General features: G+C 36.6%; 1 protein-coding gene and 1 long non-coding RNA gene across 6 annotated transcripts in view; both read left to right on the top strand.

Annotated features, from left to right (window-relative positions):
* The first annotated feature begins 221 nt into the window (after window positions 1–221).
* Window positions 222–2,911, top strand: LOC112565943. Its single transcript, XR_003099517.1, has 4 exons — window positions 222–501; window positions 701–928; window positions 1,248–1,410; window positions 2,191–2,911. It is a non-coding gene; the product is annotated as an uncharacterized LOC112565943 (long non-coding RNA).
* Window positions 2,912–8,764: 5,853 nt separating this feature from the next.
* LOC112576766 (cilia- and flagella-associated protein 65-like) overlaps window positions 8,765–12,897 on the top strand; it is a 34,736-nt gene continuing 30,603 nt past the window's right edge. For 3 of the 5 annotated variants that reach the window (XM_025259458.1, XM_025259476.1, XM_025259494.1), the window contains exons 1-7: window positions 8,846–9,339; window positions 9,602–9,863; window positions 10,022–10,160; window positions 10,843–10,973; window positions 11,615–11,729; window positions 12,173–12,257; window positions 12,455–12,600. In XM_025259458.1, the coding sequence (XP_025115243.1) occupies window positions 9,625–9,863; window positions 10,022–10,160; window positions 10,843–10,973; window positions 11,615–11,729; window positions 12,173–12,257; window positions 12,455–12,600 (855 nt within the window). In that variant the 5' untranslated portion in view covers window positions 8,846–9,339; window positions 9,602–9,624. The other 2 variants (XM_025259466.1, XM_025259486.1) reach the window with 2 other exon arrangements.

A 12,897-nucleotide genomic window follows, 5' to 3' on the forward strand; every position in this document is an offset into this window, starting at 1 on the left:
ATGGTAATGACTGTATGATGGTCAATAATTTATTTTACTGTTATTCTAGATAGCTGGCTGCTGGCATTTAAAGATGAAAGTGGTCACAGGATGTGCAACTGGCCATCACAATCTGTTGAACCAGATGCAAGCTTCATTAATTAGAGCTATAAAGCCAGATTCCTCATGTTCTATGCTTCCAGTTCTCCTGCACAAGTCATTAAGTAAGTGCAATTTATTTTTTGATTCCTAATATTCATAATTAATTCTTGTGCAGAAGAAAATTTATGAACTGTTTGAACACTATAACATGTCATTACGGCACAAACAGTGTAACTTTGGTTGTGATTTTGCCCTATAAGAGTGAAAGGAACTAAAGTACGTGATTATATTAAAGTGAAATTTATGCTGTGCTTTTGGTCTTGATTTGTGACATCTAATTAGCACCTTTGCCTTCACGCCTCCAGCGCCCCTTGTCTGGTGTTCATCCTGCCAGCACAGGGACCCCCAACCCCTTGGAAGGTAATTTGAAGTCATTTTGTTCATAATCATTTTAACATTTTGTTTGTTCTTACCCTCGGCCAAGACTTTTGAACAGCGTTTTTGTGAAATATAACTAGAAGTGCAAAATCCCAGGCTTCTTTTGCCATAGTGAAAAAAATTGAAATAAATAAGGATGACTATTTTACATGTTTTCTGCTATTGCATTTGTTGGTTCCAGGTAAACAAGATAAACTACAGAAAGCTGTACAGCATATACTGTCTCTTCTGGAAGAGATGAAAACTGACGTGAAAGACGTGAAAAATAGGCTTGCGCAGATGGAGTGCCAAACCCAAGAAAAGGAGCTGACATCTGACACAAGGGTTACAGTTTCCCTTAAAATCTTCAGAGGATGTAGAATGTCTCAAGTTGGATTTAAAGACAGATCCAGGAAAACGTGCACGCTTGGTATGTACTCTATTCTGATTTGTTAGGAGTCAAGTGTCTGTGTGCTATTCCCTTTAAAGGTTTTCATAGCATTATATTGTATAATGTCTGCAGTACTAAAAAGTAACAAAAGCATTGTTATGGTGGCATGAATTACAGCTGATAATAAATTTTCTGTAACCACTTTAGCTTGGTTACGAAGAAAAATATGAAACTTCCTTAATGGTTTTCATCCATATTTTGGTCTTATAATACTAGTTCTCATAACATGTATCATGATACTGACCACAGCAAGTTTTATTATAAAAAAGGATGTTTGTTTATTTTTGTCTGTTTCCAGGAATGCTATTTGGCGATGAGGGGAGGCTTTAGCTTAAAGCTCGTAGTCAGGAGTATACTGTCTGTGCTATTTTCAACAGAATTAGCCCGGTGTTACAACTATAATGGCCTGAAGGGAAAGAAGGGACTGAAGAACCACCCCTTTATTTTAAGAACAGTTCAGGGTAAGGATTTAAATATTTGACTTTGTGTTTTCATGAGTCATTGAGAAAAAATATTTCAGTGTGGTCGAATTACATTGCAAATTTTAAAATATGTACACATGTTTATGCAATGTCTGGTCCTTTTAATCAGCTGGTTAATACTGTGTAGAAAGGGATTAAGACAGGGGTCTCAAACTCATATTAGCATGTGGGCCGCAGTGGAAAGTAACAGCCAGTCAGCGGGCCGCACCACGAAAAGAAAATGTTTTTTCATTAAATTTTACGAACACTACTGTCACTGCAGTTAAATGCTAAAATAAAGTTTTTATAATTATTAATTACATTTAGTGTAGTTTATTACATGCACAGGCAGTTTAGTTTATTAAAATAAGTTGACGTTGTCTCTGTCACTAATAACGGGGGTAATTTTCACTGCGGGAGTTAATCACCAAACACAACATACATATACACCGCGGACGTGGCCGAGGGCCGCACAAAAATGTTTCGCGGGCCGCATTCGGCCTGCGGGCCGCGTGTTTGAGACCCCTGGATTAAGATGACAGTTTATGGATAGAGTTCTCCTGCCTATAGAAATTCTAACTGAAATTCAAATACAGCTCCACTTGTAGTTCCTTTCTGTTTATAGCGCTTTAAAATTTTTATGCCACTTTACATATCTTTATAATTTGCTTGTACCTTTCTTTATTTCACCGTATATTCTGGATTTTTAATTTCAGCGACATACAATTAAATGCTTATTTTTATGCAGACTTCATATTCTTATATTTGTTCTATTTTTAGATGCTGCAAGAACAAGTTATCCTGATGCTACGGAAGTGGAACTGCAAGTTCAGATTTTGAGCTGGCTGACTGGGGCGAGAGATCGCGAAAATGGGAGAAAAGAAAGACTTTTAAAGCCTATAAATAATTCTGGGGTTGAGGGTGAATTACAGGAGAATTAAAGCTGTAAAAATTTCAACCGATATTTGTCTGGAAAACTCTGACATAAACCTGTACAGGTCAATGCTTTAAGAATTTGTGTAAATAATCATTTTTTAAATTAACAATTAAATAAACATCAGTAAACAAAAAGTTATGTTTGTTTTTTGTAACATTATGGATTTTTTATGAACGTTTTTGCTGTTTCTTATGCAATCATTGCAAGACACTCATTATTAATCCATTTATTTTGCATTTGTAGGGTTATGTTGATGTAGTTGATATTTTTTGCAAATCAGAATACACCAAAATACCTAAAATTACCAATAGCAGCTGAAAAAGTGATCTGGGATTTGCCCATATTGCCTATATGGAAAATCCCATATAGGACCCATTGTTAACCCGTTTGCGCTTTCTACGTTGGGACCTATATAGGTTTACCATATGCCCCCTAGATTCTGCTATATAGGGTCAACGTGGGTCCATGTGGGTCCTGTTTTCTAATGCTGATTGGGTTAGTTATTAGAGAACACTTCACCCGGTATGCACAGGCCATGCATGGCAACCAAGAACATGACAGCAAAAACAACGGCGGAAGCTCTGTTCAGTAATTTCATTGCCCACTACGGGATGCCCCGCCGGCTGCACCGCGATCAAGGTGCCGATTTCGAAAGTCGTATAATCAAAGAATTGTGCCTGATAACTGGATGCCAGAAATGTCGGACTACCCCATATCACCCTACGGGCAACGGCATGTGCAAGCGGTTTAATCGCCCATTGCTGAGAATGCTGGGGGCGTGCTTTTATGTTTATTTAACTCCATTTATGTTGTATTATAACTGTTCTCATTAAAACCTACATATATAGCATGTATATAACTTTCAAATATTAGCGATTCGAGTCAACAGGGGCTGGAAACCTTTATTTCCTTTATTTCTTAGGGGAAAAATTGTTTCGGATAACGAACAGCTTTCCAGAACGGATTGTGTTGGTTAACAGAGGTTCCACTGTAGTTTTATTTGTATGTATATGATGTTATAGGGTAGGATCACGGTATATATATATCCCCCAGCAGCAAAGGAATATTGGCTACAGGTGGGACACATGTCTTGAGTATCCGGGGGCCATGTGGCAAAATGGCGTCCGACCCATAGCGAAAGTGAAACCGGGCCGTAACAACGGGGTCATGTCGGTTTTACCTGTCAAACAAGCGTGGGACGCTTCTCTCCCCCTTGTGACCGCTAGTCAACCCTGATGGCTCATGGGTACGTCCCATTTTTTTTTTTTTTATATATCCCACTATTTATATCTTCAGATTATTGGTATTTTTAGGGATTTCGGCATATCCTGATTTACATATTTCTAAATCAAGACATGCCAAAATTCCTAAAAAATACCAATATCAAATGGATTAATAATTTGTGTATTTTGCAATATTATATATATATAACAAGCAGCAAAAGAGTGCACAAAAGTGCAAAATGTTATAAAAAAAAAAAACATGATTTGTCATTTATTGGCGTTTATTGAGGTAAAAATAAGGATAAAAAGCAAACTAAAAAATTTTTTTTTAATATACAATTTTTTTTAAAGCATTGCCTCATTTGTATACATAAACAATTTATCATTTATCAAGGTAAAAATATTATCACAAATAAGGATAAAAAGCAAACTAATAAAAAAATAATGTTAAAAATATACAATTTTTTTTAAAGCATTGTCTCATTTGTATACATAAACAATTTATCATTTATCAAGGTAAAAATGTTATCACAAATAAGGATAAAAAGCAAACTGATAAAAAAAAATAATTTTAAAAATATACAAATTTTTTTAAAGCATTGTCTGTTTGTATACATAAAAGATGTTTCCTCTTGATATATTAATGCAACATTCGTTATTGAATTATAAGTTGTAGAACGATGCAAAACCATGTATCCACTGAAAAAAACATTAAAATTAAATTGCAGTTTCCTTAACACTAATTACATTTTCCCAAAGAAAAGGTTCAAAGATCTATGACAATTATATCAAATGATAAGTATGAACTGAATTACTGTCAAAAAAGAGTGATGCTTTAAAATAGACATTTCTAAAAATAAATCAAAGTCATGAAATTAACTATAAAAGGTTCTAGGTTGGATTGCAGCTTATGGTATTAACTACAATCTTTTAAAACAGATTAAAATTTTAAATTGCACCTTTATCACTAAGAAGAGGAAACCATCAAACACATGTTTTGAAACACAATTATGTTCAAGAATTTTAGAAAGGTATTAGAAAAGAAACTGTAAAACATATAAATGATTCTGAATTTACCACAACACATTCTCTTATTGGATCGGGTGAAAATATCCTCATTGATAAATTAATGGGTTAGAGTAAATAATAATCACAGCACAGTTTTATATAATTATATAAATCCAGATTTAGTATATGCCAGGTTTTATGTACAAGAATTTTACAACTGTAGGTAGAAAGTTGCACAGCTTTACTTGTCCACCACCCCAGAACAATTAACTGATGTATAGGCTGTGCTCAGCCCTTTCCCTTCTGCCATTCTCTTGATCCCTAGCACCAGCTAACCAAGTTGATGCATGGCAAGTCAGCATCCGTAGCTTCAGGATAACTTTTTCTTGCAGCATCTAAAAATAGAACAAATATATAAGAATATGAGGTCTGCATAAAAAAGTAATCACTTAATTGTAGGTTACTGACCCTAAATCCAGAATATAATGTGAAACAAAAAGAGGTACAAGCAAATTATACTGATATGTAAAGTGGCATAAAAATTTAAAGTGTTATAAACAGAAAGGAACTACAAGTGGAACTGGCATTTGAATTTCAGTTAGAATTTCTATAGGCAGAAAAAAACTCTGGAAATTCTAATTTCAAAAACAATCCCAATACATGGGAAACCTGTAAAGATGTCTATAAACTGTCATTTTTAATTCCTTTCTACACAGTGTTAACGAGCTGATTAAAGGACTACAGTCACTAGAAATTGCGTAAACATGTGTCCATATTTTATTTTTGGCAATGTAATTCAATCACAATAAAATGAGTAGGGACAGTTCTCCAGGCCTGATTTATCTTCCTGTCATGTTTTTTTTTTTTTATGACTCATGAAAATTCTTGTCTGCACCTAGCAGAGTCAAAGGTTAAGGTTCATAACTAAAAGATAAAGAAAACAATCCAAACAGTCCTATTTATGACAGGCATGTATTAATGTACCGTATACACACACACACACACAGAGAGTCAAATATTTAAATCCTTACCCTGAACTGTTTGTAAAATGAAGGGGTGGTTCTTGAGTCCCATTGAAGTTGTAAGATCAGGCCAACTCAGTTGAAAATAGCACAGATAGAATGCCCCTCACTACATGCTTTAATGTGAAGCCCGACGCATCACCGAATTGGCATTCCTGAAAACAGACAAAATAAATACACATCATTTAAAAAAAAATTGCAGTGGGCAACATTATAATGACCTGTTATGACAACTAGTATTTAAAGACACCCCCCCAAAAAAAAAAGACAGCAACAATTCAGGAAGTTTCATACAACCAAGCAAAAGTGGGTACAGAAAAATTTACTATTCTGCTCTAATCAATGCCACCATAACAATGCCTTTATTACTTTTAGTACTGCAAACATGTCATTAGTTTTATACAATGAATGGTATGTGTATGGGAAACCTTTAAAGGGAATCAGCATAAAAAGATTTGGACTCCTCCTACTAACAAATCAGAATAAGAGGCACATACCAAGCATGTCCCTTTTATGGGTCTGTCTTCATATCTCCCAAGACTCTCTACATCTTCTGCTGATTGTTAAGGAGACTGAACCCCTCTGGCAGATTTCCCGTGTCATTTGCCTTTCCTGTTCTTGTTCCTACCATCCATGTAAACATCCTTTTAAGGTTGTTTGTATCATTCTTCCATCTCTTCCAGAAGAGACAGTTGTTGCATCCCAACTTTCTCTCTAGTTTAGTTCTAACCTAAGAACACAATGGCAGAAAACACGTAAAATACTGATCTTTGCTAGCTTTGCTATAGTTCAGCAATGCCTGGAAAATACCATTTATTTGTGGTTACTCTTTACCATTTGTCATATCTATTTGATATGTGATCCATATTTGTTTCCAAATTTTTTCACTATGGCAAAAGGCTGGGGATTTTCCACTTCCAGTTTAACTCATAAAAGCACTGTTCAATAACTCTTGGCCAAGGGTAAGAAGAAAAAAAAGCTAAAATGATTATAAACAAAATGGCTTAAATGTACCTTCAAGGGGTTATGGGTCTTTATGCTGGCAGGCTGAAAACCAGACAATGGAATCGGAAGGCACTGGGGGTGTGAAGGCAAAGGTGAAACAGTTCCTTTTTGAAAGCTGCTACTTGGGGACACCCTTGCGATGGTGCCAACCACTAGTGGCAAAGAGTATGCAATGGTGGTGACATTTGCTGCATACTGAATGGTCAGGCATATAGTGATTCCTCGGCACATCCTTCTCTCCTTCGCTGTTAGCTGTGCATCCCTGTGTCAAATGAATACATTTGCATAAACTTTTTTCAGCTTAGTACATTTAAAACTGTCAGCTGCTGATAGGTTGTTTAACATTTTTTTAAAGAACATTTTATTGTTATTGTACAAACTTGTTTATTTCACTGTATGCTATTTTACCCAGAAAGAAGACACAGCCTTGTGTCCCTACCATTGATGTCCACCAAAAAAAAATTCCCTAAAATTTAAGCAGAGGAAATGAAAACAGACCGAAATCTAATCGGAGTTATCTGTATCCTTTTTGGTTGAGTGGGAGCATTTGTCATCACTCTCCACCTCCGACATTTTTGTCCTTGCAGATTCAGCTAGATTCTTGGGTAGTTACCTGCATGGAAATAATATAGAAGGCAAATAAGATTTCACAAATCAAGATCAAAAGTATAATAATAACACACTCTTATAGTGCAGCATCACAACAAAAGCTACACTATCTGTGGTGTAATGACTGTGTTCAAACAGTTCAGGTATTATCTTTTTCTCCTTCCTTAAATCTGCAGCACACAATAACATAGAAGTCATTTTGACCATTAATGGTCACATGCTTCATAAATTTCTTTCTGCACAAGGATTATGAATATTATGAAATCAAAAAGTAAATTGCACTACTTAATGACTTGTGCAGGAGAACTGGAAGCATAGGGACATGAGGAATCAGCTTTATAGCTCTAATTAATGAAGCTTGCATCTGGTTCAATAGATTGTGCACACCCTGTGACCACTTTCATCTTAAAATGCAGCAGCCAGCCTATCTAGAATAACAGTAAAATAAATTATTGACCATTATGCAGTTATTATGATTTGTTGTTGAAAAAGACCATTAAAGTTGTCTGAAATGATACTTCCAGTCATAATCAGTTGTCAATGGGCTATCTATATAAGTTTTTTTTTTGGTTCACCACTGGGAACACAATCCGTTATGCTGCTCTTTGACAAATATTCTTAATTAGCTGCTGCAGTGGAAAGTTTGGTGTTTGAAAAAGTCGTTTAAGCTAGCTAAAAAGTTATAAAATTGGAGCAGGCAGAGTTAAGAGTCCAAAGGACCAAATCTGTCAACATTATCAGCAATATGTGACAAAGCAAGTACATTTTACACCAAAATCCTTTACCATACAAACACTGCTTCTTGAACAATTAAACATGAAAGGTTATGAGCCTAATAATCAGCATAGTTCACACACAGCCCAGGACTTGCAAGACAAAAAAAACAAACCCACAATTAAATAAGAGAAAAAATATTATACTGCCCGAAGAAACCTGGCATTTTTAACGCTATCGTACCAGTAAACAGACGAACTGTCGAAGCTCTGTTACGTTCCACTTTCGTAATCGCAATTTGAGGAAATTCTGACAGCTCCAATTCTCTCCATTGCTAACGGCTAAAAGAATTATCAAATTACAAGCGTTTCAGAACTGCTGAGCACGAAATTCTACCTCTGTCTGGAAAACTTGTGCATTTATTGCGTTAATGTGTACTCTTAATCTTTCTTCTGTTAGAATGATATTCTGGCATTAAATTTGGACATTTTCTGTAGTTTAAAATCTCAATAACTATGTTAATATAGAGTATAAAAATTATACGTACTGTTATCGAAGCGTCGAACACATGTATCAGTATAGAAATTGACCGCTTGAGAAGCTTTTCTGTTGGGAAAAGTATAGACTCACAAATTTGAAAATGGCGGCCGGTCGTATGTTAGCACGCCATGGCAAAAAGGGTCATTGCCATTGTTAGGGTCACGACCCTATTATGTGGGGTTGATCTCCCGCACTCTGGTTTCGCCTCGGCGAGCGTGGAGCTTGGTTATGTGCGCATGCGCTGGCAGCGCCATGCCCCATGAGTCAAGCATTGCGATAGATTGACCCCCTGTATCACAGTCGGATCAAGACAAACTTGGTGGACCCCTTGAGCTTATGGTTTCCGATGCTGCTAGGGTCAGTAGTATATCGGTTTTCTGTACTTTTCATGGCTTAGCGCATGTGGCTATAGATGCTGAGGACGACGTTATTTTCTTTGTCGAGATGGGGGTGTGCACAAACATGTAATAGGGTGCCCTACCACACGGCTCACACTCGCCTTCACTCTGTTATTAGCCGCGTAGGTTAATTGTCGGAGCCTCTTTAATTATGACGGCGGCCGCTTGCTGGCCGCCTGAAGGATTTAATTTATATTATAGCCTAACACAGAACGTCGCTCCGGCCTTCAGCTGACATCTTAGCCAGCCTCTACCACATCAACATTTGTAAAGGAATAAATCAGCTACATCTCTGTGAGTATTCTTTTAAAACCCCCATGGAGGTTGACACGTGGGAGACTGAGTAAACAACAAAGTAAATAAACCTGAGAAGGGAGGTCACTCTATTGCCTGGTTGCTAGGGCGCCATTGTTGTTGCTACCGGAGGTAAAATGGAAGCTCGCTGCGTGCGAAGCGGAACAATCCTCGAATAGGTACTGTCTTCACAATGCTCTCTTTTGCCTTTTTAAAAAGAAAAGTATTCATCATACTATAAAGTGTTAGAAGAAAGGGATATCGCCATTGCTCACAAATTTAAATAGAACACATATCTTGATGCTAACAATTGACATTGACTTTCGTCACGATATTCTGCCTTTACACACCTGTAAAACGTATATGACCTAGGTAACAAGGAGCAGAATCAGAAAGAAATAAATTTGTTTACTTACCTGGAAAATATTTCCTATTTTTCAGGTTAAACTTGGAAACTTATAATCATGCCTACTGCTGATTTAGCACCACAGATTCCTTATGTGGAATCTCATCATCAGTCAGAGAGAAAGACAGGTGAACTACATCCCACAGGCATCTCCCCTGTCCAGTCTGATAAGCACATTATTCATGGACTGGAGGTTGTGCAGCAGCTGGTGTGGCAAGGCTGGGAAGCAGGCAGTGAATATACTAAAAACATTGTTGTTAAAAATGTCTCCAGCAAAAGTCACAAGCTCCACTTCAGGTAAATATTTATATTTTTCTTATTAACTTTATCTTTGTGTATAAGATAGTTAAATGCTACTATTTTAAAATGGAAATGTTACTTGTTAGCTTAATTTAATAACATAAAAAGAAATCAAACATTTGCACTAAATGTGTTGCTCTGATTTAATGTTTCAGCTCACCACAGACTCGTTTTTTTAGCACTCTTTACCCAAAACCTGTGATGCTTAGTCCTGGAACAAGCTTCTGCCTTCCAGTCACATTTCGTCCTTTGGAGAAAATCAAGTACAAAGACAAAATCCATTTCCAGACAAAGGTATTAAGTGACTTGACCTATGACTTGATGAATGAGGATACATACTAAAAGATTTACTTTTTAATGCATGGAAAGTCACTTTGCTCTATAGTTTGTTGCATACTTGATGGATCCAGTTAACTGAATAGAATGACAGTGATGGAAATGTTATTACCTGTTTAAAAAGATCACATTTGGTGTTTTATTTGAGTGCCTTGAAAGAAATAGCTACCTTAGATAACAGGACAGTCTAATTGTAAAAGAATTGCACAAGAACACCATAACACAATATGTTTGAGAAACTGGCACCACTATAATATGCCACTTGTAAGATGTGAGCACTTGTCTAACCCAGGAGAAACTGCATTAATGTACACATGTAAGATGTGAGTGGTTGTCTAGCCAGGAAATGCAATATTGATGTATACATGATTGGAAAATCTATATACCCTTCCTAGCATCAAGCTGTATATATGTGGTAAAGTATAAAAGTATTTAATATTACTTTACTGCTATGAAAATAAAGTGAGTCAGTTGACAGATAATTAAAGCTATCAATCTTTTATCATGCCTATTCATTTTTCCACTTGGAACAGTTAGTGTCCAGATCTTAGGTCACACTTGAATCTGTAATTGTCTAGGTACTAAGGAAATATTTTCCTCTTAAAAAAGTCTTGAACAGCTACAGTACAATCATTTTCAGGAGGGGATAATTGAGGTGCCCCTATTGGCAGTGCTGCCTGTAGCAGCTGTGGCTGTTCCTGCCTGTCTCGACTTCCAGATGTGTGCTGCTCATGATGTGGCCACTGTCACCTTTAAAGTCATCAACACAGGGTGTGATAGTATTACCAATATGTATATTCAGATGCAACATTGAGGCAACAAATGAATAATATACTACTGCTATAGAGTGAGGGTTGTTTGACGCTCACCTAAACTGATTAAAAGTGTTGAAAGCTGCTTCTCAAAGAGTGTTAGAAACTGCTGCTTACTGAATGTTACAAAACTGCTTCTCCAAGAGTGTTAGAAACTGCTGCTTACTGAATGTTATGAAACTGTTTCTCAAAGAATGTTAGAAACTGCTGCATTACTGTTCAGAGAGTTTTACGTACAACTGTTTGATTACACAGGCTGTTTGAAACAGTGCATCTCATTACACTTCACCAGAGTACTTTGGTCAGTCAGTACACTTTGCCCAGGGGGTTGAAAGTGTTGCCAGTTTAATGTTCAGACTTCTGTTTGATTAAGACATTACATCTTTACCATTCAGGTAGCTTAAGACATTGCCTGTTAACTAAAAAACTCACTCTTTCACGGAAACCTTTCATTTATTATAATCACATTTAGCCAGTAAGCATTTATCTTTGCCTCAGAGGGCTGCTGAGAGTGACAAGTGATATGTTGTCTCTCGTGTTCAATTTAATCCATGTCATAATTGAACATTTCTGTGATGTTGATAAACTTTGACATTTCAGCGATGTTGATACAATGGTGCAGTGGGAAACCACTGGGCCATTCACCATAGAGCCAACTGAAGCGTTTGTCAAGTATCGTTCATGCTGTCAGTTTACTGCAACTTTCCATCCTGAGGTAAGTGCTGTGGTTTCTTCACAAAATGTAGATATTTTATGTTACATAATTAAAATTACTTGTGCAATATGGCCCTGGAATTAGTGTTATTTGTTATTTACATTTTGAAAGACTTGCATGTCATTCAAATCATTTTTATTGCTATGTGACTGGAAATTAATTACATTTGGTTGAAAGTTAATTATATTTGTACATATTATTGTATTTTGTTGCTTTGCCTTGTATTGCTACTATGCATTTGAAAGAAAAGGATTACACATCACATTGTAGCATCCAGAATAAATATGTAATTGATGGACAGTGATAAATGACAATCAGATAAAGAGAAAAAAGTAATCACAAGTTTTGACTATGGGCAAATATTTTACTCTTACTGATATTTTATGCAAACTGGTGAAATTGACTTATCAACAGTTTCTGTAAAATTTGGTTCTTTCTTATAGGCAGCAACTGTTTATGAACTTGAGGCTGTTTGCCATTTTGGACCAGATAGGATGCAGACCGTGACCACCACTCTGAAGGGCATTGGTGAGATGCACGTTGATATTTTCAAAACAATACAGTGTGCTTTGCTTTCAAAGAGTGCAACATGCACAAAATCTGATAAATGCTAAACATACATTTGTCTTTTTTTCTGAAGCAAATGCACTCAGTAAGTGCTGCAATGTACATTTTTCTTTATAAAGTAGCTGCGACGTTCACTCTAATTGTCTTTGTCTATTCAGGGAAATACCCACACCTGCTGGTATCCTTAACAGGAAGACCTGCCAGCAGCTTGTCACACCAAAATCTTGAAGCTGTTGTTCATTTTGGTGCAATCCCAGTTGGCTCCACAGCAACCAAATGGGTGGAATTACATAACCTTTCACCAGTGAGTCACAACAAAAAAACAGCAATAGTTAAGAAATGAAATGAACATGAAAAATAACCCTGAAAGGTCCATTTTATGCCTGTAACATGATTGGATCACACTGGCTGTCACTGTTTCACATAGGACTGGACCACACTGAGGGCTGTCCCACATATACAGGGCTTCTGCTTACGCAAAAAATTGCGTACAGTACGCATTAAAAGTTCGGAGGACCCCTTCAATTTTCGTCAATGGGGTCCCATTCAAATTTGGGCAAAGAACAGGGACCCCTTAAAAATCTGAAGAAGGGGTCCCTGG

The sequence above is a fragment of the Pomacea canaliculata genome, linkage group LG1, assembly GCF_003073045.1.
Source record: "Pomacea canaliculata isolate SZHN2017 linkage group LG1, ASM307304v1, whole genome shotgun sequence".
Classification (NCBI taxonomy): domain Eukaryota; kingdom Metazoa; phylum Mollusca; class Gastropoda; order Architaenioglossa; family Ampullariidae; genus Pomacea; species Pomacea canaliculata.